The 26,414-nt window shown below is 33.2% G+C and overlaps 2 protein-coding genes across 3 annotated transcripts; both read right to left on the reverse strand.

Moving 5' to 3' along the window:
- Window positions 1-55: 55 nt before the first annotated feature.
- LOC130642069 (cleavage stimulation factor subunit 1-like) lies at window positions 56-13,763 on the reverse strand. 2 transcript variants are annotated; one of them, XM_057449140.1, is made up of 16 exons: window positions 13,350-13,490; window positions 12,128-12,261; window positions 11,169-11,282; window positions 9,515-9,607; window positions 9,195-9,235; window positions 8,734-8,865; window positions 8,054-8,176; window positions 6,003-6,078; window positions 2,505-2,584; window positions 2,346-2,405; window positions 2,012-2,074; window positions 1,794-1,826; window positions 1,642-1,696; window positions 1,053-1,136; window positions 803-883; window positions 56-358 (listed from the first exon to the last, which is right to left on the reverse strand). In XM_057449140.1, exons 1-16 carry the CDS (start codon window positions 13,397-13,399, stop codon window positions 252-254), a joined length of 1,326 nt encoding a protein of 441 aa, XP_057305123.1. In that variant the 5' UTR covers window positions 13,400-13,490; the 3' UTR covers window positions 56-251. The 2 variants fall into 2 exon arrangements, 1 of the variants encoding a protein (XP_057305123.1); XR_008982536.1 differs by lacking the exons at window positions 56-358; window positions 803-883; window positions 1,053-1,136; ... (6 more) ...; window positions 8,054-8,176; window positions 8,734-8,865 and adding an exon at window positions 9,796-11,020 and having other exon boundaries at window positions 13,350-13,763.
- Window positions 13,764-13,916: 153 nt separating this feature from the next.
- Window positions 13,917-21,056, reverse strand: LOC130642073 (EF-hand domain-containing protein D2-like). The gene is made up of 4 exons (XM_057449144.1): window positions 20,807-21,056; window positions 17,506-17,653; window positions 17,278-17,386; window positions 13,917-14,931 (listed from the first exon to the last, which is right to left on the reverse strand). Exons 1-4 carry the CDS (start codon window positions 20,965-20,967, stop codon window positions 14,768-14,770), a joined length of 582 nt encoding a protein of 193 aa, XP_057305127.1. The 5' UTR covers window positions 20,968-21,056; the 3' UTR covers window positions 13,917-14,767.
- Window positions 21,057-26,414: the final 5,358 nt, after the last annotated feature.

The raw sequence follows: 26,414 nt of genomic DNA on the forward strand, positions 1-26,414 counted from the left end.
TAGCCGTCAAAACGTAGTGTCCACATATTAAAAAAAACAAAAAAAAATAAAACAGTAAAAGATTAAAATCAAGTATTTCTTTTAATAACTTCAAACATCACCTCGGTATATATGGGAGGACAATTCATTACTCTTTAAAAAATATGTACATCAGCTTTGCCTCTCTCAATTTAATACGTAACATCCCCATCGAAGTTCTGGATGTAAATTTATGTGCACATTTGTTGACTGTGTTGTTACGTTCAAAAATGTTAACTATCTCGGCAGTACCAGAATCGTGCACGGTAATCTTCACTACACGAAAGAAATGCAGGTGCACAGGTAGAGTGGACCAAGTGACGAATCGCATTGTTGTGACCTAAAAAAATTTTTTTTCGTTAAGATGGTTTAAAGTGGAGGTAAATACAAAGAGAGAGAGGAAAAAACTCTTTCCACGTGCTTGTGTGTTGCATAAGGCTGATGCAGATGTAGTGTTTCCGTCGTTAAATAAGTTACAAAAGTCTAAATGTTATGTGGAACAAATGGGTTTTATTGTTAGGATGGCTAATGTGTTAGTGACACACTATCACATACGCACGTTTTCTCTAGGTTTAACTTGTCTGATTTAAAGATCCGGCAGACATTCCCGTTCAAAATCCTTACAGGACAATAGCAAATTCAAAAACATCAAAGGTTGTTACTAAACATTTTTTGACAATAAACAGTGCGAACGTACATTTTCGTCAATCTCAAAAATTAAGTGAAAGAGTTTTCGTTTGACGCATGTTGTACGCTGTCTGTACAAATGAAACAAGGATTATACCTGAGGATAAACTTGACAATTTTTCAGCTGTTCTGCTGTCCCAACAACCAATAGCCATGTTCTTCTCATCAGGAAACATCACTAAAAACACAGCTAATAGTAACAAAAGAGAACAATTCTTCCGCACACTACATATAAAGCAAAAATGACGGGAGACTAGTCAGACGGTATTAATGGGAAACCAATTTTAACTTCAGCTGTCAAACCTAAAAGCATTACCAGGAGAATATTTACATTATTAGATACGTACCATAATCTTCAGTATAATTAAAAATGGCTGGTGCGTGGTTATTGTTGTGTATCACCGCTCCACCGTAGGTGTTGATTGCTCTACCTAAAATGTAAACACTGACAAATTTAGTAGCAATTTAAAATTTATGTGTCTTATTATTCTAGCAAACGGCAGACTTTATACATGTAGTAAACATAACGCTTATAAACATATTCAGGTTTAGATAAGGAATTTTTAAATACGAAGAATATTGGTCAGCCTTGGTGAATCTAACTGATGTTTTTGTTATGCCATGGGTATTTTAATTAGATGCAGTCTGTCAACTGCTACAACATATTAGCCCAACTTGGCCTTGTGTAATTATAGTTTTTCGGTTGTTTTTTAAGCTAAAAACAGGACCGTTTTATGTTCCCTATATAGCTAATAAAGAAACGTATATCTCCCATATATATGCGTACTGTAAGCATTCTTTAAGCCTAATTGTGTTTTTGCAAAAACAAATCCCAGCTAAAAAATACAACAACACCATACACGTTAACGAACCAGCTTCTTAAGAAATACAATACACTGAAGTGAGGTAACTTCTTTACTTTTAGCATTTCTTTACCTGTAGAAAGTTCCCATAGTTTTGCAGTCGAATCTCTGCCAGAGGTGAGAACAAACTAAAATGAGAATAAAAGCAGCATCTGATAAATGTTTTGCGTAGAAAAGAATACCTAATACGAGGAAGGATTATGAAATATCGTTACGTCTGCGTACCTTGGAATTCTTTGTGAATCGGACGGAATGTATCTAAACGTAATAATATAAGCGTGAAAAATTACAGCAAGATATAATATAATATGCAACACCATACACGTCAACGACTCAGGAAACATCTCACTCTTTCCAAGCCCATCGCCTGTCATAAGACCATTAAAAAAATGGTTAATTATTACCAAAGCTGCCATATAAAGCGAAGATAACAAATAAAATACCTCTGCTCCATCGTGAGCGTTTCGGTATGTTTGTACACAACGATTACTGACACCATCCCATAACTAAATAAATACAGTGATACAAATGCAATTACATTTAAAGATTATTTCTTTGTTGTGTGAGAGGCTTTTGGGTCAAAGTTTTACCAAAATAGCAAACACACTTCAAATAAACGTAATCAATCTGATCTATACTAAATTTAAGACAAAGATGGGTTAAATCAGTCTTTCAAGCATAACAGCTGAGGCTTTAAAAACATCACCCAATCAGGTGAGCATACTCTGTACCTCAGACATACAAGTAACCAATTATTTAGAATCTACGTCATCTAACCTTCCATGAGCCATCTTTACTTGCAGTAACATATAAATTCGCTGCAGGACAATATCTCACCTAAGGGAAAACAAGCAGACAAAAAAGGTTAACAACTGACAAAAAAACAAACAAACAAACAAACAGTAAGAAAACAAGAGGGTGAGCAACATTTCTTACTGAGGTTAATGATGCAGTATGTTGATCTTCTGGATTAGCAGATACATAACATTGTAATGTTGTGAGATCGTACAAACGAACTAAAATGACAAACGCTGGTGAAAATAAACACAGTATGAATATTACAAGGACAAAAAAAGAAAGAAATGTTCACAAATAAAAAGACTACGATGAACATTCAAACTAGTTGCGTTAATATCCTAAATATTTCTAATTATCAATCAAACATTTTTAATTTTATACGGCAGTCATTTTAATATGACGATTCTTAATAACAATTCACCGTTCCCATAAATAGTGAGATGCGCAATGCATTGTGGTACTTGAAGTCAAGAAAAAAAGCCGAAATTAAAAAAAATTGCTTGCGTATAACAATTAAATAACCGTAGCAATATATTGTGGAGAATAATCATGTTTTGTTACAAAAGCTCTTTGTAAAAACTTTATCTCTGTAATAGATTAATCAAGTGTTTAACAAAACAAAGTAGAAAAAGGCTTATTTGAGGGAAGGATAGTGAAACGACAACTTATAATGGATATTAATGAAGATTTAAGTATATTTTTTACGGATAATGATACTGCCCCTGAGCCTAGCTTTTTTCAAAGCTCTAGCACGGTATCAAGGCCAGTTTTGAGAGAAATTTCAAATCAGGAAATTGAAAGAGACGAAGAAGAGGAACTGACCTGTAGTATAAAAGAATGGTCCAAAGACTTATCTCTTTTGCCTGCCATTTCTCATAAAAAACTACAAAAGTATATGGTAGAAGATACTTTAGAAGTGGATAATAAATCTAGAGGTGCAATTAAGCACAAAATTCTGGGAAGCAGCTTAGTGGGAACTTATTAAAACTTAAACAAGGAGTAACAATGGCTACTTTGCTACAAGGAAATGACTATGAGCCTTGCTCTTTTTTCACAACATCTGTGACAAACTGTGAGATGGAAGCAGAGGAAAATGCACCAGTTAGAAAACATATTAATGAACTCATTGAAAACTTTAATTTTGATATTGAAAGTACCCTGCTGACAGAGCTTAATCTTAATTTCGTGAAAAATCATTTGAGTGTAACATGCAAAGAAATTAAGACTATTGAAGAGAAAACGATAAAGCAATCTAATAGCAAAGCGTGGTTTGCAGAACGAAAAAAAAGGTTAACTGCATCTAATTTTGGAAGTGTAATAAACAGGCGTAAAGGGGTCTTTCCAACGTCATTGTTGAAAAAGATTTTGTGTCAAAATAAGTCTTTTTTTTCAGAAGCCTGTAATTATGGAATTTCTACGGAAAGTATTGCAGTAAAAAAAAATGAATTAGCAAAAGAAGTTACTGTGGAAAAATATGTTTTTTTTTATAAATCCTAAATGGCCTTGGTTGGGTTGCAGTCCAGATGGAATTGTTAGCGAAACAAAAGCAATTGAAGTTAAATGCCCTTTTTCAAAAAAAAATTTGACGATCGAAGAAGCATGTGGCGACAAAAGTTTTTTTTTGCAAATGTGTGATGAAGAACCCAAACTTAAACGGAGTCACATATATTATTTTCAGTGCCAAGGTGTCATGGCAGTAACTGGAATTAGTGAATTGGATTTTATAGTTTATACTGAAAAATTTATGCACATTGAAACTTTAAAGTTTGAGAGTGAAAAATGGAACACGAATTGGTTACCATGTCTGACAAAATTTTATTTTGACTTTATGTCCAACGAAAGATTTAAAGATACATAGCATATATATTTTTATATAAATTTTATATTCGTATATATATATTGTTTATTCCTCATTCTGTGCTATAAGTGTTGGAAGAAAATTGACTAAATAACAGCAAATTACCCAGACTTTATATAAATCAGGTGCCATTGACAATGGAAATATTGATTGTAAAATTCTAAAGTTTTTAACTCGATTAATTGCTCTCTCCACATGAACTCTTACAGAAGCAATTCTTTTAGTTTCAAGTTCTTCTCCCAAATCTAGTTGTGTTTTACCTTTTAGAAACGCAGGTATACTAAGAGTTACTCCATCAGGTAAATCCTCTTCAATATCGAATCCTCGATCAGCCATTAACGAGTCACCATGTTCTAATAAATTTAAAATTCCACTGTGTCGAGTAATTTTTTGGTCACTACTTCTTCCAGCATATAAATCAGATACGAATGTAACTGCTCCACTTGGTGCAATCCCTACCAATCCTTTAGCAGTGTTGTGATGTTTATAGCTGGAAAAAGTAGCTGATTGGCTGCGGTATGAAGAAGGCATCTCTGTAAATATTTCTGTACAGTCTATTATAACACGTGTTGTGGGATATAAATCTTTAAAACATTTTGGCATTGTCTCTGCTACTGTTTTTTTTGAAGCCCATATAGGAAGTACTCTCAGTTGAGTGTGCAAAAAGTCTATCCAAGTAATGAATATTCGACTTACATTACTAGTCGACATGTTAAATCGTATTGCCATATCTTCAATAGGAAATCCACAGCGAAGTCTAATAAGAATCATAAAAAATTCTGTTTCAGCTGTTGTAGCTCTGGATCGCCCACGTTTACCATTATAGGTTTTTTTGTTTTTAATGTTAGTATTTGATCCCCAGTATATTAGAGAGTCAGCAGCTGGTTGTAAATATTCAAGTACAAGTTTAAACATTTCGTAGCTTTCAAAACCAGTGTAAAATTTAAAATGTGCAGTGTTGTGTTTAAATCTGTCCACTGTAAATTTATTTTCATCAACTTCTGTTTGTAAAGAATTTATCTCTGCTAATAATGAGTTTTCTTTTTTTGTTATTTCAACTTTCATATTAGCTATGGTGGCTTCCAATTTTTGAATCTCTTGCTGTAATGCCTCTTCTACAGTCAGCTCAGGATCTTTAGGTTTTTCAGGGGAAGGTAGCTTTCTTTTTAAACCAAGACTAGTCATGGTGTTTCTTTTTTTAACCGGTGTAGGTGCTATAGTTTTTGGTACAATCGTTGGAATATTGTTCATGTACGTTTTTTTACCACCTTCAAAATGAGCAGAGCATACTCTATGGCCTGCTGTTGGTTTAAAGTTTTTTCTACTTATTTTTGAAAGCCAAGTCTTTCTTAAACCTTCATCTTTTGGAATGACGTAAAACGACAATTCTCTGTTTCTTTTTGAGTTGTTGTAACATAAAGGTACACAACATGTAAATCCTCCCCCAGCTGCAGCGTTTGTTGTTGAAGTTCCTGGCAAATTCCCAATGTTTGTTTCCCAACGGTGAAATCTGTAGATAAATTGTCTAAGGAAACTTCGATGTTGTTTGGTGAAGTAAAGCTTTAAAAAAAGCTGTTTTTAGGTGTTGAACAAGCTGATAAAATATCTGTATTAAGTGTTTTTTCTCCTGACGCCTCCATGATTGTTTATGTTTTTGACTACATTTACCACAATGCATTGCGAAAACTCTCTTTTACGGGAACGGTGAATTTACATATATTTGTATTTGCAATTTTTTGAGTGTTACGTACACAGAAAGGGAGATAGAAATAATTTACCTGTTGGATGGTCGGTTGCAACAAGTAAAAAATCGCCACTTGGATGGATAGAAATATCACGCACAGATTCCACTTCCTAAACCAATCAAATACCTTAGAAAGACCACCGCCGAAAAACAGGTAATAAAATAAATAAAAAATACTAAAAAATAAAAAAAGCTAGCCACAAGAGAGGGGAAAACCCACAAGAATCTGCCTGTCACCATCTTTAGCTCAAACGGACAGCTACTAAGCATAAACTAGCCATGAATAAATTTACAGAAATCATATTATTGTTATAAAGATGTCTGCTATGTATACACAAACTTGGAACGTTCTTGACAACAAGCTTGTACCTGATAAGCTACACATTTATCTGGGTTTCGCCAATAAACATATCACACAATACTTAAGTGTGAATGCCCGCAAAACAAAACCGTAACAAAAAATAATTGAAAACAATTAATTTGTTCAAGTGACAGTGCATTAAACTAGGACTGATTTGAATGTATAACTCGAGGTCATATGTCTAGCAATAGACTTTAAGACTACACTTCCAAACAGTTATGCACTTATCACAGCAATTTAATTCTATTAAAGTCTAGTCTAAACCACATTACCAAAACGTAGCCTAAACAACATTACAAAAATAAAGTCCAGAAACATTTAAGAGTTTTACAAGCAAAAAAATTAGTTTAGATTGACAAATTGCTATTTCAAATTGTTAAATATTCGACTATAACAGCACAAACACAACTTTTATAGATAGTGGTTAATTGACTAAGTGTCATAACAAAAACATCTATTTGCAATTGTTAAACTACAACGACAAAACAAAATAAAAAAGTTAAATTAAAAAGACGTAATTAACTAGATAAATAAATATAAGAACAAGTACAAGAAAAAAAGGGATATATGAGGTAAGTTAAATGACATAGATATAAAATAAAACCAACTAATTTACTATCCACATACAAGTAGCTCACATGCACACGCACATACACGCACTGCAGTAACTGAACACCTTACAAAACATATAAAACAGAAGATCCTAATGGACAATTAAACAAATAATTAAAAAGTAACACAATAGAACAATACAATGTGACATCATAACATAGAAACTAATGCTCACATGGACACTGACTGGACACACTTATGCTAACACCATTAACAACATAAAAATAAACTTAATATACAAGGTGTGGTCCAACGTACTCAGTAGCCGTTAAACGGCTATTTCGCAATTTATTAGAGCAACTAATTATATTCACTACAAAATAAGAGACTTATAGCCCATTTTATGCAAGTTGTGAAGGAATTAGATTTCATTAATACGTAAGACCACATTGATGATGAAATTTCCTTTTGTGATTTAGCAAGCCAATTTTTACATTTCTGGATTACACCCAGATATAATAATAACTGGTTAATGTGCATAATTCATGAATTTATCACAATCTGCATAACATATGTAACAAACTGTTTAGGAATTTAGTAATAGATTTAGCCAATAATAATGATATTTTCTCTTCTGATCACAACAGGCAAACCCAAACTTAACGCAAGTATTTTTTATGGAAAATTGATTTGTATAACTAAATGAAGGTTAAATTTCGCAAGGCTCCGCCTGAAAAACAGATTGCAAAAGACATAATTGTAAGCAGAAAGAAAACATTATTCATAGAAGACAAAAAAAGAAAGAAAATATGATTTTAGAATTCTCAGCATTTTTACAGAGCATTTATTCAAACCCAAATTCTGACTTTTCTATTTTCTAGATCATTTAGTGTTAAAAGGTACATTTCACTTGTTTGAACCAAAAAAGATTCACAAGTAAAAAATTATATTGGCCTACGTTTTAAATAAAAGTATCAATGGAGGTATATAATATAAAAATAAAAATAAGTATTGAAATAGTAATAAAAAAACCCTAAAAGTATTGAAATAGTAATAAAAAAACCCTAAAATATTCAACCTTTCAGACTCACTTAACTAAGTAGCTATTTTCCAAACAGGATAATCCAAATTTAAAACATTTAGAAAAATAAAAGAAGGTAATGTTTACTCACACCAATACATTTGTAAGCTTTCTTCACTGTCGATTTCGTATAATCGAACAAATTCACTTTTCTATCTTCTCCACCAGACACAAGCACTGATGTAGTTGGATGAAATGCAATTACATTCACTGCCTATGGCATAAGTTACAAAAAGTTCAAATGTGGAATTCTAGTAAGCTCTACTCATTTAAATTTGAGACAAAGTTAGTGACACCATTTTCACAAAACTTTTGAGCAAATTCTATACCTTAAAATAATTTGGCTAGTTCTGCAAACTTTTTAATACCGAGAATTTTTTATCAACTTACAGAAATGCATCCCAAAACAATACACTGCGATTTCAGTGTTCGCACTACTGATGTAAAGAGATAGAATTACAATACATCGTGTAGAAATAAATGAACTCACACATTATTCAATATTAATCTTCATGCGAACTAATGTTGATGCATCCTAATTTTCGTGCAAAAATGTTTTGCAAAAATTACATGTAAAATGAATAATTTATACCCACGGAATGAAATTCTGTAGTGTTTATAAGGTATATTTTCTTAGTTTACTGCTTTTCCTTGGTGATTGAAAGAAATTTAAATTTATCACAAAATTTAATATCACAGAAATACCAAAAAAAAAAAAAAATCAATTTTTTTGCTAAGCCAAAAATATCAACAATGCGAAGTCAAACATACCAAGTCATGGTCGTACATGGTCCTTACAACAGGATGGTTCTTCATACCGCCACCATCATCAGCATCTCGTTCAGCCTGCCTTTCTGCTTGAGATTGGGCTGCCTTTGCTAACATACGACTGATATCAATAATCTAAAAAATACAAATACATTTTTAGTATCAACAGCGATAAAAAATTGAAGGCAGGCTAGAACGTACAGTGTGATCTATATAATTCCACCCTCCTGGTGATGAAAATATAATTGAAAAAGTCTATTGAAGATCAATCTTCTGAACTAATCTGGACTAATGTTCTATCGATCGTCAGGGTTGATTATTGACAATATAAAAAAGGCTATGTCAAATGCCTCACCTTAAGCAAAACCAAAACAAACAAAAAATAAAAAAATTATAATAGCAAGTTAGTAAATTTAAAAAGTGAAAAATAGCTGTGACTAATAACATAACTTTTAAAATACTACCTTAATAGAGGTGTCAACTGACCCTGTCGCACACAATCGTCCTGCAAGAAAAAATTAATTAGGATAATTCTGTTTCATTCTGTAAGGAAAAGTACAGACTTTCTAATTCACGTTGGCACTCGAAAGTCTTGATTCATACAAGCAAATTTTATGTACAGGGGAGAACAGAATATGTATTATCAACGTAAAATAAATTGAATAAGGAAATCTGCTGTTTTTTACTACTCCTTACCAATTATGTCCTCGCAGCAAATTGTTACCATTTGCTTAACATTTTGGCAAACTTTTTTAACATTCATAATCACAGACAGCATACATACCATCTGGAGTGAATGCTGCTGAAGTCACAGGTCCTTTGTGTGCAGTTACATAATGTGTTTCGTACTGAGCAACTGGTGGACTGGTACCATATCCTATATAAAAAAATTAAACAAAAAATAGATGTATTTCAAATTAAAAATAAGAACCACGTGTACTTTAACTCAAGAGATTTCCATGCTGTGCGCAAAATATAAACATTTGTTGAACATATGTTAAATTAACATAATGGAATTAAGTATTGGAGTCAGTTTAAATGTCAACTTTGTGTTTATACACATACATTTTTTGGATGAGTTACATGCATTTCTTATTCCTTTGTTTCTTGTTCTTGTAGAAAATTTTAGCCACACCAAAACTTATTTGCAGTTTTGTTGCAATGTATTGAATATCTTGTCGATTAAGCTTTCCACTTTTCTGAAAGAAATACTCTGTCAAAATTTTCTTTGTCTCAGGAGTTAATACTGTCCTCTGCTGTTTTCGCTTCACAAGTGATTTTACATCCCCACTCATACATGCTTCATAAATTCTTTTGCGTTCTGTTTTAGATTTCTTGAAAAATTTCATGATGTTCTCAATATTCACATTCGCTCTACTCAGTGTTTCACTACTGGAATAATGTTTGTTTTTATTTAAAAGCTCAGATAAGTAACCTTGTGTTTTTCCAATGCTCGCCTTTGCAAATATAGTTTGATTGATTTGTTGGGAGTAAATTTCTTTCATTACAAGTGCATGCAAATCAGTCATTTGCTCATCCTTTAAACTAACTTTTGACAAATTTGAAATACAAACGTTTTGACAGGTGCTGACAGAGTTTAGATCAAGTTTCAGTGAAAATTTTGTAGGATAACTTTGAGTGTTAATAAAACATGAGTTTCTGGCTGTATTAATCTGGTCTTTGTGATCAAAACCTTCTGGATAGGACATCAACAAACTAGAATTGCCAACTTCTGTAATATTTTGCTGCGGCAGTGTTTCTGATGTCGCTAAAACTGTGTCAGTATTGCTCACAATTATACTACTTTCATAAGAAACATGCTTCAGAGGATAAAAAGATTGGTTTAGCTTTGTGGTTGGAGATTTTATAATATCGTTGGAGCTTAGGGAAGAAACATCCCTATTCCACATTGTTGTACTTAAATCATCAATGTTTACAAAATCAATTTTATTATGGTATTGCTCATAAGAGAACTTAGAGTTTATTCCGGTTGTATTTATGTCATAATTTGGAGTAGAAGAAGCATTTTGTAGCCATTGCTTCGTAGCATTAGGACAATTCTTAACCAGTACTGAAGGAATAAGATCCAAACTGCACAAGAAGTCCAGTTTTGTTTCAGGCATGTAATGATGACTGTCATCAGATTGATTTTTTAAACAGGAGTTTTCACTAACGCCAGCAGAAATTTGTGAAAGAAGATCTAGATTTCCAAACAAGTCCTCTGCTTGTATATTAACGTGGACATTATCTGTACAATCAGTTTTCTCCACTCTATGCTCTTGTAGCACATCTACAAACAGAATGAAATAAGAGCTTCAAATTAAAACTTTATCCTTGCAAAACAATGTGATAATTCATAAAAAGTTATCAAAAATTTACGGGATTATTTCATTCTGTCAAATAGATGTTCTACGGTTCAGGAAAATATTTAAACGTACCTTCTTTTTCGTATTCGAGATCTAATCCAGTTTTGATATTAGTTTCCAAACCTGTTGCTTCAGGTTGTATCGTCGGGGTTAGACCTGGTAATTTTCTCTGTTCTGGTTCTTTTCCTAAGAGATATCAAAATGTTAGATTATATTATTATAATTGAAGATTCAAACAGTATTGTCACCTCTGCAAAAACCTGGCACACTTTTGTTAATAAACTCAGAACCATAAATAGGATGATGCTTAAACTCTTAGTAGCAAGTTATTATCATTTTGGCTCAGAAATATGAAAAAAAAATAACTCCAAAAATTTTCATAGACCATGGCCTTTTTGAAAGACACTGTTTTATTGTTTCTTAACGATTTGACATATGAATAACATGATGTACTGAAATTGTTATCTTTTATATTTATATATTTAAAATACTTTACAGAGCTTGTGTACTTGGGTCTTTTATCCCCTTTCTACATTTGAACTTTATAACTAAGAGTTCTATATATGCGAAGGCCCACATAAATCTATTATGAAATAAATAAAAAAACAAGCAATAAGTTCAATAATATGATTTCAAAATAATAATTGGCACCTCAAAAAGCTTTAAATTAGGCAAACTAAGTGTTAAAAAATGTTATTTTTTCAATAATCTTTTAGAAAGCTAAAACTAGTCAAAAACTAAAAAAATATGCTGACATTAGCAAAAAATTTTGTTATTGGGGTAGGACATTTTTATATTATTGCTCTGCTGTTACAGCATTTTTATGTATTTTGCAAATAAAACATGCGAGTAAGTTAAGTAAGCCTTAAAAAAAATCTACTTTTTGAGGAGAATAGAGGAGTTTTGAGTTGTGACAACCCTATTATAAACACTTTTTTATAACTACTTGAAAAGTAAGTAAGTAACGGGAAGATTTTTTACATACAATGCATTTTATAAACGAGTGTAGAATTACACAGTTGAAAACAAACCTGCTTTTTCCTCCTGCAAGCCAAGTTTCAAAACTTCCAACAATCTAGATGAAGGTGCAAGTGCAAGGTCTTCTAAACCCACACATTTTGCTAAACTTGATGCAATCAGGTCAAGTGCATCATAACGTAGTTGACTAAAATAGGAAACAGAAATTAGACTCTCAAAAATATTTTAAAATACTTGCCGTCCATTAGGCACTTAAAAACTGGGGGCTTTGTAATTAAAAACAACATTATAAACGCACCTTTGATCATGGTTACCCCTGTCCAAGTAATTTTTTTTGAGTTAACATGTAGGCAAGGATGCACGAAATGGCAATGTGGGAAATATGTACGATGGGCGAACCACAGTGAAATTTTTTGTAGGCTAATGACTAGTGCTACAAGAATACGTGTAGGTAGTTTTTTACTTAAATAAAGTTGGTTTAATCGATAACATTGAATGCAAAAGTAGGATAGCTTTCTTCTTGTTCGATTCAACGAATTTCATCTAGATGGAAACCCACCTTTAATTTATTTATCCTTGGTAAAGATAATATCAGGAAAAACAGTGATCATCTCTTCCATACTTATAGATCTTTACGTTTTATCAATTTGGTATCTCTGAATATGATCAAATGACCAATATGCAAAGAATGTTTGAATTTTTAAAACAACAAGGTTTTCTTTAGTTTTAAAAAGGCATATTTTTTCTTAAAAAGCCCAAATTTTATGGGGGCTGGCATATAGCATGCCTAATATTTTATACGAAGCATGCTATACCAGAAACAAGTTTTAGATAAATGACAAGTAAAAATTTGTAAATAGAACCAATGTTTCAAATGTATATATATTTAAAATTTTGTTAGTTAGGCATGATAGCAATTCAATTAGAATATAGCAACTTAAGCAAAAATAAAGACTGTCTTGAGGGCCTTTTATTTTTGCTTTAGCTAATAATGCATGCCAAAAAAAATTGGTAACACCCCTTAATGTGTATATAATACCTTAGATCAGTTACAAAAATTCATGGGGTTTTTTAAAAACAGCCCAGAAGTGACTATTTCGGATCATCTTTTAAAAAATCAACGAAATAGAACACAAACCATACATCAAGAAAGTTTTCAAAAATAACTTTTCAGGTTTTACAGTATTTTCTGATATTGTTAAAATGTGACAAACTTTTATGTTCTCCAGCAAGGCCAATGACAATAAAGATTAGCTGTAAAAATTTTCAGCATACCTAATTATCAATTTATACATAGTTTCCTGATCTTCGACAGCTTCAGCCATTTTTTTTACTGTAATACTAAAAATTAATAAAAGAAAGAGACAGCATCATTAATTTTGAAATATTACAATGTTGGTGTGTATTTTTCTTTAATTCTTAAAGCAACAAATATTTCAGAAATTGTGTATTAACATTGTAAAATTGACCATCACAACAGTACCAATAATTATATCTAGCTACAAGTAGCTGTGGAACAAAAAATCAGAAAAAATGATCAGAAAGTTTGTTAAAACTCTTAACTTAAACGGTGTGGCTACAAAAAATTTTCTAAGAAAAAGAGGATTTTTTGAGGATCAAATTTTTATTTCTTAGGCTTATAATCTATTATCAGTGTATCTAAAAATAAGGGAGCAGTTAAAGGGGAGATTTGGTCACATGTTCAACTTTTTAGAGGACAATAGAAGACTTTAGAGGCTTAAAAAACTCTTGATCCTGTAGTAAAATTGGACCATAAAAAAACATACAAGGTTTCCAAATCTAGGTAAGCTTTAAAATACTCAAAATAAAGAACGCAAGGTATATAATCTACAATTTTATTTAACAATTAAAACATAAAAATATGAGACTGGGAAAAGTTACAGCAATAAATAAAATTAAACTTCATACAAAGAGCAGACATTACTCTGAAAAGTTAAGCTTATATACGGAATTCAATTTTACTGTGTTGCATTCACACAATGCAAAAATGAAGGAATCCTGGGGTCAGAGTTTGTCATTTATGTGGACCAACCTAAAAAAGGGTTCAAAAATCAAGCAAGACATATATTTATAAATTCTCTTACAACCCATGTTGAAGAGAGAGAGAGGGAGGGAAAGAGAGAGGGGGGAGGGAAGAGAGAGGGGGAGAGAGAGAGAGGAAGAGAGAGGGGGAGAGAGAGAGAGGGAGGGAAAGAGAGAGGGGGGGAGGGAAGAGAGAGGGGGAAAGAGAGAGAGGAAGAGAGAGAGAGAGAGGGAGAGAGAGTGATACAAATATCATTCAACTACATATAACAAATCTTTTTATTTTTTTACCAATTCAAATTTTAAAAAAAAGCAGAAGAAATTCAATTACAAATTTTGATGGAAAAAATATATATATTTTTAAAAAATTACATGCATAAAGTACCGATTTTCATTAAAAAAAGGAAAACATGCAAATTTCCACAAGAAGTAAGCATCATTTGCGCAAAATAGAAGGATGTTTGTCTCCTACACAAAACTTCTTAAATTAGTGTCATATCTTTTTTTAAAGAGTTTAAATAAAATCTATTCACATAGGACTTTTTCAGCAATGTACTAAATCAAATAAAACCACAGTGGTTGAACATGAAAATATATCTATTTTGCTATACAAATTCAAAACAATTATGATGAAATGTCTTTTGTGGCAGTTATAAATTCTCAAACGATTTCGCCTTATCTTGGAACGCTTTCTTTCTAATTCTAGCTTCCTCCATTTGTTTTTTCCTTTCCTCTTGCTCTTGTCGAATTTCTTCTTCAAATTTACTTGAAGAATTCAATTGTTTGACTTTTGCCTCAAAGAAATCTTTAGCACCTAAAAACAGTCAATTATAAGCCACTTCTTCAAAACATTTAAATTTTGGCCTACCACATACTTTAATTGTGATTGTACACACAAAAAATAGGTATGTAAAAGTTTAGTTTTTTTTTTTGCATTATAGGCGATTACTAATAAGAATTACTTGGCACTGGGAATTAATAGTATTGAAACAGTTTTATTGACAAATCATTATGTTTAATCTAGTGGTGTTCTATCAGGCTGTCAAATCGGACGCGAATCCGTGTATCTGATTTGTGTGTCGACTCTTGTGACCTCTGATACTGCGAATTTAATCACATTTGCGCAATTAATAACATCAGTCACCATATTTCTACTCTTCCAATATTGGTGAATCTATGAACAAGCACTTCGTTCCCTGCCAAGGTCCACCATTCCCTGCCAATGTTTACCATTTTATTTTTCCCTTTATTAAAGTTGAATACTTTACAGAATGGTTATTGATCATTAAGCATCAAGCTCTTGCCCGTAGCAACATGATTAGAGAAGGAAACTATAAAAATTTGATTAGCATATTGAATTTATGAGAATGAAATTGGATTCGCGAGAGGTAAGAATCAAAAGAATCCAACTAGATTTAGTGGATTCATGAGATCGTAGTTGCGAGAATCCAAATGGATTCGCGATAGCTAAGGTCGGATTTGTTAGCCTGTCAATTGTGTTGTATTGGATGGATTGGGTCATTGGGATTCATTGGGTGTTGCGCTATACACAGAGAAAAAAATGTGTTGTGAAGATAACCTGCGAGTTAGTTTTTTGCAATAAAATTTTCTGAGTAGGCTTGTATAGGCCCTATATATTTGCTCACAAAGTTTGATTTCAAGAAGACGTGCAGATCCAAAAGTTATGGGGTCGTGAGCAAAAAATTAAGAGGCCTGGAGCAAACAAACAAGTGTCATTTTAGCAAAAAAATTTATGTTAATTAATTCACCTTTATAATATCTATGCATGGATAAAGTTTGAATGTACATCCCTTATCAGGTCTAAAATTACTGATAAATGTAAAAATTTGCTATTACTTAAGTAAGACATCATAATTTATGCAGCATAATTTATTTTTAAAATGTGAATACCTTGAGACCAAAAAGAGTTTTTAAAAAATTAAAAAAAAAACCAACTTTTTTAAAAGTCCAACATCATTTTTTTTCAAACGTTCACCTAAACTATACCTTTAGATGTGCTTTTACACAAAGCACAATGAACTTCAAAGCAACACCAGAGTTTAAATCAAGGATACTGTAATGGTATAAATATAATTTTTTTACAAAAGTTTGATATTCTCTTATTCTATAAAATGTTGATTGGAAGTAGGATAAAAAAAGGATGTACTTCTTTTGGTCTGCAAATTTCAAACACAGTTTCTATTGAAAAGTGAACAAGGAAACATGTGTGAATCTCACTTTGAACATTCTGTAAGTTCTAACATACACGCTGTGCATATTATTATCTAAACAAGCTAAATTATTCAGCATAATAGTTTTTAAACTTTCTTCGAGATGGGTAGATTTAATGTCGCAAAAAAACCTTTTAAGAGAAAAAAAAAAGAAATCTAAGGAATTGAAATATCAGCTTTGAAGTTTGTTTGTTTTTTTATACCAACTGACATTCAGCACAACAGATTTTTCTTTTAATAGGGTATAAATATTTAATGAGTTGTCCGTAGTTCGCTTAACACATTCTGCACATTTTTGTAAAGGTCAGGTTGTGAAAAACTCTTTTACGATGAATTTTAGATGTTCGTTTTTCACAATGTATCCATGATTTAAAATGTCCGAAACTCCCCTCCACAATGAAGAAACTCAACAAAACTTTGCACACATGCTCATTGATACATGCTGCAAACGACTATCATTTTTACGTATATTTTGATTATTTAAAGAAAAAGACAGGTTAAACACAAAAGAGCGAGCAAAAATTCATTTTTCGCAAATTTTTAAATAAAAAACGAATGACACAATTTTTCAAAAAATGTGACAAAGTATTGTTGCTATGGTAATGATAGTGATTAATAAATATGGCGCAGAAAAAAATAAAACTAATAAATATGGCGCAGAAAACAAAGGGGAGTTTCAGACGTTTTAGTGAAAAACAAAGGTGTGATTTATGGCTATCTGGAAAAAAAATTTTTTCAATTTGCTTTTATATTTAATAAATAATTTTGAGGAAAGAGATATAATTTTTGAGAAATAATGATACACTGAATGTGTCTATACCTTAAATTTATGGAAACTTATCAAAATGTATTGAAACGTTTTTTCTTCCCGAGTCTGGGACCTTTGTGTAGAACACCTAGTTAAATCTTCACACCTGGTTTCTACATACCTGAAACACCTGTCTCATCCACATCAATCTCAGTTAGTTTCGCCAACTGCATCAAGCCAGAACCCAACTCTAATTCACCAAGAGCAGCTTTTCGAAAAATCAGAAGAAACTACATGGAAGCAAAACAAAGAATATATTATGCAGTGAAAAAATAACTGTTACAAACTCAACCACTTTTAAGCATTTTGTCTGTAAATAAGGTACTAAATCAACTTGCAAAAAAATCACCTCTCGAAAGCTAATTTGGTTATCCTGGTCCTCATCAACCTCTTTTATCATAGCTTTTAATCCAAGAAAGGTTTGTGGTGCTTCAAGTTTTTCCATCATAACCTGAAGTTCAGTCTGGTCAATAAATTGGCTGTTGTCCGTGTCATACCTGAATGTAACAATTAGACTAATTATATAACTATTTTTAACTAAATAATCAGGGTTACCATCATATTTTACATATTCGGACATTTTTAACAAACTTAAAACTGCCTGAACATTTTTTCAAAAACCTTAACATTATTTTTGTGACAGAAGTTTCTAGGATCACTGGAATGCAAAGAGACTTAATTTAGCAAAACTTTTTTCAGAACTCCAAATTCACTCTTTTTTGTTGTATTATGGTGAGTCAGCACCACAACCCTTTACTTCAAGTATTTTTCTTTTATTGTGAACAAAAAAAAAAGAAATGAAAAAGTGCAGTTTTAAAACATATATAAATAATTTTAGTGAGTTTGGGATCAATGAAAATCTCAAAATTTAATTTGACAAATAGCCTAAGCTCACCCTTGCATACACCATTTTTGGCAAAGTCGCTATGAGGGCGGCATCATACGTTTTTTCGCCTGTAACTGCCTGAAAAAGCATAGGCCTGTCCAAAACCGCCAGAAATGCAACATGCGCGAGCTTATTGTTCTTATTTAAATTTTGTGGAGAAGAAGGAAGGTACTATTTTTATTACAGCCATTATCTTCCATTTCTACATTTTTTAGAATTCTTAAAACTAAATGCAGGTTCTTTTTTGCATGTTTTTTTTTTTGTAAATGTGAAACATGCCTGAAAGAAGCATTTTAAATGAGTCAGCCATCGCATTGTAATCATCACCGTCATTACAAGGAGGGTGCTGATAAGCCGCATGTCGTAAAAACCGCGGGCGTTTTTGGGGGAGTTTAGCGTTTTAACCCTTCCCGCCCCAGGCATTTTTTAACACATTATGTCCCTGATCCCAGGCGTTTTTAGCAAAAAAACACATTTTTCGTAACTTTTATAATATTAGTCTAAAATAAACCTTAACAACTAATTTAAAGCATATACTATGTTTAAAATGCATGCAAGGTATTTCTCTTTTTTTAAAAATGGCCATAAAGCATTATCTAAGTCCCGGTTCGACTCCGGTAATAGACAATTCAGTAAGAATTGTAAGTATATAAAAGGAAAGTTGGCAATCCGTCTATTAACCATGCTTAGATTGTGCTTATTGGACCACAACCTATGCTTAGTTAGTGCTTTAGACCAGCAAATAATAGGAATGTAAGAGGAACTTCTTATCAAATATATAAAACATAATTTTGAGATATATAAATCATAATGTATATACTAAACGTTATCGGTTTCTCAGTTCTCTATTCGGACATCATTTGAATATATTTACCAATAAAATCTTTATAATTATGATAAAGTTGTCACACTCATAAGATGATTCTCTTCCCGGTCGTTTTCTCTTAGGAGTATTATTTCGCTGATCCATTTCCCTTCTGTCGGGAACACATACAAAAACTCGGGTTTTTTTTCCTTCTTGAGGTATTTTTCTGGGGAAATGTCTACCAGAAAGTCTGTGTATTTCTAAAGAATTAGAATTAAAATTGACAGGAGCACAAGGTGGAGTAAGAGCATTAGTAGATTCTTCCACTAATTTACGTATCACAATTATTCGAAAGTCTGTTTGGGAAATTCGTTTTCTAATTACATTATTATCACTTGCCATTTTCCATTCACGGTATAAGATGAATGCATTCACCATGGCTAAATTAATTAGGCGAAAAAAGACTTTCTTCCACCATTTGAGGCTTCGGCGTGAAAATGCAGAATACTGTAGCAGTTGATCGCAACAAGCTTGTTATCATATGTCATTGCAATTGACTCGCCTTTCTTTTTAAATTTTGCTGTTTTTATTTGAACAGGCAAGCCTTTACGAGGTTGACTGGTACCACATGCTGCTGTTTGGTGTTGCATACGAAGGTTATAAAATAAGGAAGGAGAGGAATAGAAATTATCCATATACAGAATATAACCTTTACCAAGATGATTGTGCAAAAGATGCATGACTAAGTCATAGGTTTTACCATACTGAGAAATGGGCGGAGCATCGTCAACTTGGCCAACATAAATATCAAAGTTGATACAATATCCATTATCTGAATCACACAATTTGTATGTTTTAATACCATATTTATCTGGTTTGTTAGGGTTGTAAACCTTGAATGAAATATTTCCTTTGAATGGGATAGTCCCTTCATCAATGGACAAATGAAGGTTTGGTGTCCACACTTCTGCAAATGTTTGTTGCAACATTGGCACTAAAATTCCAAGTTTTTTCTTTGGATTGTAACCCGGTTCACCTTTTGCTGGATAATCATCATTGTTACAGCAATGAAGGAAAGACATGATGTTATAAAAATCCATTCTTGACATGACAGTTCTTGGAAATGGAGTAGAAATAGTAGTGTCTGTTGACCAATAAGACTTTAGTAACTCTTTTTTTACTATGCCACAGCATGCGCTAAATCCAGTCGCCATCTTTGTTTTAATTTTGAAATGCAAATCTGCATAACTTACGGTACCCAAATTTAAAAATTGTCAGATCGGGCGCAAATGAGAGCTAAATTATTCTAGTGTTAAAAAATTAGTTTCAAAGATACCGGCCGGCCGTGAGGGCCGTTCAAAGTGGTCCTAGTAAAATCCCGGACAGGTCCGGGATCGCGATTATTTTAGCGTAGCAATATCCCGGACTAGTCCGGGAACGGGACGGGAAGGGTTAAAAAAAATTCAAATATTCCCAGAAAAAACCAGCATAGGCCCAAACAATGCCCCCAAAAAAGAAAACGGACACTAATATATGATAAAGAACTATAAAAATTAAAATAAGCTTACTATGTGGTAGCGAAGTTCTTAAAAGAAATGTTTTTGATGGTTTTTGACAAATTTTACTTTATAAATATAATATAAGCATATAGCTATAAACTTTATTAACTCATTTCTTTTCAAGCGACTTTTTCCCAACTATAGTCCGCATGGCATGTTACAACAAATTGCATTTCGGGAATGTTTCGGGGAGTGCGGAAAAGTGCGGGCAGTTTTGGACAACAACTGCCAATTTAATTTGAAAAGTTGCCAGAACTCGCCCTTATATGCGGGCGTTTGCGGCTTATCGATACCCTCTTTCTTTACAAACCAACCCTAAGCTATAGCTAACTATATTTACAGAGAATATATTAGAAAATAATAGTCTTTAATCCTTGAGTGTATAGCTATAGCTACCTACTTTTTGAAAATGGCCTCATATTCTTTAATTTGCTTCCTGGTGAATTCTGGAAATTCAGTGTAAACATTTTTAGGGGTACTTCTAAACTTAGCTTCTTCTTCTCCTTCATTTACTGCATTTCTATGAGCCAGTTTTTTCGCTAACTCATCTGTTTCACTCATTGTGAAGGTAAAGGTAAAATTAAAGTGGTTAGCTGCAACTGCTTGTTCGTCTTGTAAACCTGGGTTCAAAAGTTTGTGAACAACCAACGCGCTTTGTTTCCGTAATTGGAGTTCGGTGGAAATGTAGCTGGCAACTTAAACTAAAAAAAGGCACGTCGCAGTTGCATCTGTTTAAATTTTCATCGTTCATCCAAACAATTAATAAATTGATCACATTGGATTAAAATATTTAAACATTCATCTTACAAATATGTACCTATTGTTGTAAAACGCAAACAATGTTTAAGGGGGGGATTAGGAATGGATTCTTACCTATGTTAATTAAATTTGGAATGGTTGCCAACGTTGTGGTCACTTGATATTGATACGGTAACGAGGAAAGTACGATTCGAAACCACCGACATGAGGAGCCCGGTCTATTATCCACTTAAAGTGTGCATCTATACGAGGTACGGGTTTTGTTTATATAACTTCGCAGGCGGTGGTTTATTCCGTATAGGTAACTGACTAACATTCTCAAATTCCTAAAGCGTCCACTAGTCCTGAAACATTAGAACCTACACTCAAGTCATTTAATAATATTTTTTCAAAAGAGCTTTCTATTTTATTTTTTAATTTCGCAATTTGTCTAAAATTCTCTAAATGTGCGAAAATTACACAATTAGTTTAGTGCCAAAAACTTCTTTGATAAACTCTGCACAGGTATTCCGAACTCTACACAGCAACCGTTACGAAACATTACTCCGTATAGAAGCCATACCCTGTACATCACAAGCTTACCACTGTTTGATTGTTTACAGTATCGTTCGGTGTCGGCAATCTCTGTTTAAAAAAGTAATCAGAATTGAAGGTCATTGATCGCGGGGAAAGTAAAGTAAAAAAGGGAATTTCAAATTATAGTGGCAAAAGATAAACTCTAATCGAAACGAAATGATGTTGTCAAGCTTCAGGATCTTGTTTATTGGTTTAATCACCTCTTTTTCTTCAAAAGGTAACATTTGTTCACTTTATATCTTTACTTTAAGAAAGTTCTACTACTACACCCCTTTAGGTAGTTCTACACGACGAGCTCTCTTTTTATAGGCTCAGCTAAAAATAGTTTTTGTGGCCCTAATAGCTAGCTGTATGTTCACAGACAGTGTGCCATCTCTCCCATTTCCCTCACATGGTCTGGGTTACCAGGGGCTATTGTAACAGTCAATTGCCCATATTGAATTCGCCGCTAAAGAAAATGTGCAAGAACACAGGTTCTTGCACAAAGTGCAAGAGTTTACCACTAAGCTACAATGCCACAGGGCGGTTTCCACTATGTTACTTATGTTACTTATGTTAACTTTTGAAGTTGTAGCTTCACGCCTGTTGTGTGGATGACCGACGTCAGTCACTTCTTCCTCTACTCATCTCTAAAGAGAGGAGGATGAGGATTAGATCGAACTTGTCCAGGGGATCGGAGGTTCATCTGGGAGAGTTTTGTGAAACTTGTCGAGGGCTGTTTTAAACTTTAAAACTGGACATGAAGTGATGCTTCTTAGAGACTTTAGCAGGGCGTTGAAGGTTCTTGGAGCTTGATAACGGGAGCTGTTGTGTAGTTTAGCGAAGCTTGTGGAATTGTTCAGCACCGGTGGTAGTTGCAAGAGACGCCCTTTTCTTTGTGTTGCATGGGTTTGCATGGGTGGGTGAAGGTTTGGGACAATGCCTTCAGCTATTTTCCAACTGTATATGGCTTAATAGCGTTCCCGTCGTACAATTTGAGCTGTTTAAGTGTGTTGTTGTAAGTCATTCTATGTACACAGTTGATCTTTTTCAGGTAACTCCATTGCAGAGCTTCTAGTACCTTGATTTGTCATTTACTAGCAGGAGACCAGAGTTGAGAGGAGTACTCGAGTCTAGGGATGACAAGGGATTTCAATAGTGGTAGGAGAACTTCTGTTGATCGACTTGAAGAATCCAGCTTGAAAATTGTTTTGTATTTTCTACGATTTTATTTATATGCGATTTGAAGGTAGCATCATCTGTCATTAGTACTCCAAGATCTTTGGTTTGTGTTTTTGGTTGGATTTGTGTTGATGCTGTTGCTTTGTATACTTTGACTTTGACTTCAGATCTAGGTCTTTTCCGTACTGCAGGAGTTCAAACTTTGTATTGTTGAACATCATGTTGTTTTGTTTACTCCATTCGTAGACTGAGTTTAGGTCTGCTTGCATTTTTTCAATGTCACTTTCAGAGCTAACCTTCATTGTAAGTCTTGTATCATCTGCAAAGCTTGAGAGTGATGCGTCCTTTACAGAAAGATCAATATCCAGGTCCAAGCACACTTCCTTGTGGTACCCCAGAGATGAATTTTGTGGTGCAAAAGTGGTGACTGCTTTATTGATTCTTTGGCTTTCTCTTCTTGCATGATGGTTGAGTTTCTATATGAGAGTTGTAGTGACTTTTCAATCTGAATGAGTTTTGCCTGGAGCCTATCAGTACGTGATGGCCATGTAACGCATACTAGTTGTTTGTTTATCCTGGTTCGTCTTCTCATGAGTGCCATTCTCTCTCTTGGAATTTTATTTCTGTTGGTTTGTTCTATCTTTCTTGATGAGACATGTGTTTCTGATGCCTTGGTGCAGGTGTTGTAAACTTTCTTTAGCATGTCTGGTACATCAAGATCTTGGAATTCCCTCTCCCAGTTGACTGCATGGAGGTTTTGCGTTATGCAAGTCCAGTTTACACTTTCATTCTGGTAATTTAGAAGATTGAAAGGGAATGAGAAGACTCTAGGAATTGTCTGTTATGGGATATGTGAGGGTACATAAGATGTTGATATATCTAGGAAGCAGTGGTGTGATAATGATCTGAGCTTAGGTATAAATGAGATATCATGAATGATGTTGATGTTGTTGGTGAATACAAGGTCAAGTATGTTTCCGGCTATGTGTGTAGGTTTGCGGATGATTTGGGGAGACTGAGTTCAAGTAGTAGGTTGTTTGTGATGGTGATCATTTATTTTTCACCTCTGCTACTATTTTGGTTTGGGGTGTAATCCGGCCAGTTGGTGTGAGGTAGGTTGAAGTCACCCATTATGAATATGTCTGGAGATAGGGAGATGTTCAGTACTTCATGTAGCTCATTTATTGCTTGTGAGTAGTTTTCTGATGTTGATCTGTTGTTTTGGTGGTCATCTGGTTGGTGGTATGCTCTGAGAAGATAACGATGATCTGTATTGCATTGTCTGAGTAGTTTAGGACTGGTTTGAAGGTGACTGCTAGGTTGTTTCGAACATACATGGCTACACCACCTGAGTACTATCCATGTTGGGATGTCTTTCTATGAGTGCTATCTGTTCTAAAGATTTTGTTTACCATTTATGTGTAGTTCGACATCTGTATGGTTGTGTAACCAGGTTTCTGTAAGACCAATAAAGAGTTGCTTCTTGGTATGAATTATGTCAGAGATATATGAAACTTTAGATTGAACATTTTTTGGTTTCCTTCCTTGTATGTTAATATTTGAGAAGGAGTTCAGTACCTCTTTGGGATCTGGTTGTTTGTTATTTGTTGATGTGGAAGTGATATGAGGTGGGTTAGCGGTTTCGCTGGTTGACAGAAGGGAAGGATGTTGTGTTGATTGAGCATTAGCACTTGACACACACCACAACATGGGTCAGTTTGAGACTCTCAGACTAAAGTTAAGCCTTGATGGAAAACACACTGTTTCAAGTTTAAAAAAAATTTAAGACAGGTCTGGCCCAACTGTTGACAAATGCAGTGTCTATAGGAGAGGACAAAAGAAAACAAAAAATATACGGAGGAAAATAAATCATGAATTCTCTAAGTATAATCTATTACAAATATAGCTAAAGTAATGAGCAACAGAAATACAATGTCATATTTTTTTACCTTAAAAATTGAAAAAACACAGACATAAATTCACAAATATTACTAGCACAGTCGATAGAGCGTACAACTCTTTTCCAAGTGGTTGTGGGTTTGATCCCCACATAATGCTGTTGTCCAGTTGGACAAGAGTTTCAAAAAAAATTTCTGTAGCTCAAATGGGAGCTTAAGGACTCCGCTTGAAACTGTTGATACTGATCACATAAAATATAAATTAACTTGTAATATTTCTTTAAATCATAATCATAATCTTTCTGTTTCTTGAATATATAACAAAATGTTTCAATCCTGGATGCCCCAGTCAAAACGATTTTCGCTCATAAGTTACGTAATAGGTCACGTTGCAATAATTCCATCAAAGATTATATTGAAAATTAAACATCAAAATAGCTTAAACAACAGCTTAGCTATAGCTAACTACCTGTGAATATATATAATATGAAATTACACTGAGCTAAATGTTATATTTTGATATCTGAGTCATAATTATGTAGCGAGTGATTATGCACACAAACATCTCCAATCATTCAACAAAAAAGTCTCTAACTGCTTTTTAAAATGCATTTGCAGATATGGTCTTGCACCAAGAGTTGCCAAGTAGTTTTTTTGCTACCCACAACAATCTTGAAATGCATAACCTGATTTAATCTCAGCTAGCCCTATACAACAATACCCCAGTAAAAGTTGCAGCAGTTTTTTTACTTTATTGGAGTTAGTTTACTTTAAATACAACGTCTTGAAGTATGCAAACATTTTTTAAAGCCATTTCGCAAGTTGGTCCTGGCCCGTCAATTGACAGGGCAGCATGTCAAAAGATGGGCCACCGTGTCCAAAGATGTCTTAAGACGGGCCATGTTCTAAGTTGGGTCAGAATGTGGACACCATCAAAATTCTTTTTTTTTTAAGTGTTTATTAAGAGGATATTTCAGTAGGTCAATCAACTTAGCTATAATTGTTGATTGAATTAATTTTTCAACAAAGAAAAATGGGTTTTTTTTCTTATCTTTTACAGTTTCATTTAATCATGTTTCAGCCACAATGTTATTTTACCTTATGTGGTACTTACTAAATCAAAATTATTATTATTATTATTATGTCTGTACCCCCTGTCATCTTTTTTTTTAATTTTTGGTTTCACCACAATTTGTATAAGTAGTAATTATCGCACAGTACAAAGAAAAATATTGGAAATCTTTTTTACTTTTTTATGTTCACGTTACATTTTTCGCTAAAACTAAAAAGAACTGCAAAAAAATATGACAATATTTTTGAAGAATAAGTGTGAGAACTGGTCAACAGAGCAATAATATATATACTTTACATTAGTACATAATTATTTAATTCCCAGACAAGTTCTTGTTTTTCAAGAAAACAAGAACTAAATTGAACCAATTAGGAAAAAAAATAGCTTTTACACTGTTGGATTAAGAAATAAGTTGAAATTGCATATTTTTGTCAGTAGAAAATAAAAAAACTGCAAATAGATTTTATGTAGATAGGTTAATCAGAGTGCATGAAAACTTATGATAAATCATACCAATATGACAATTCTTTTTTACAATCCCT

The sequence above is a fragment of the Hydractinia symbiolongicarpus genome, chromosome 4 (genome assembly GCF_029227915.1).
Source record: "Hydractinia symbiolongicarpus strain clone_291-10 chromosome 4, HSymV2.1, whole genome shotgun sequence".
Taxonomy (NCBI): domain Eukaryota; kingdom Metazoa; phylum Cnidaria; class Hydrozoa; order Anthoathecata; family Hydractiniidae; genus Hydractinia; species Hydractinia symbiolongicarpus.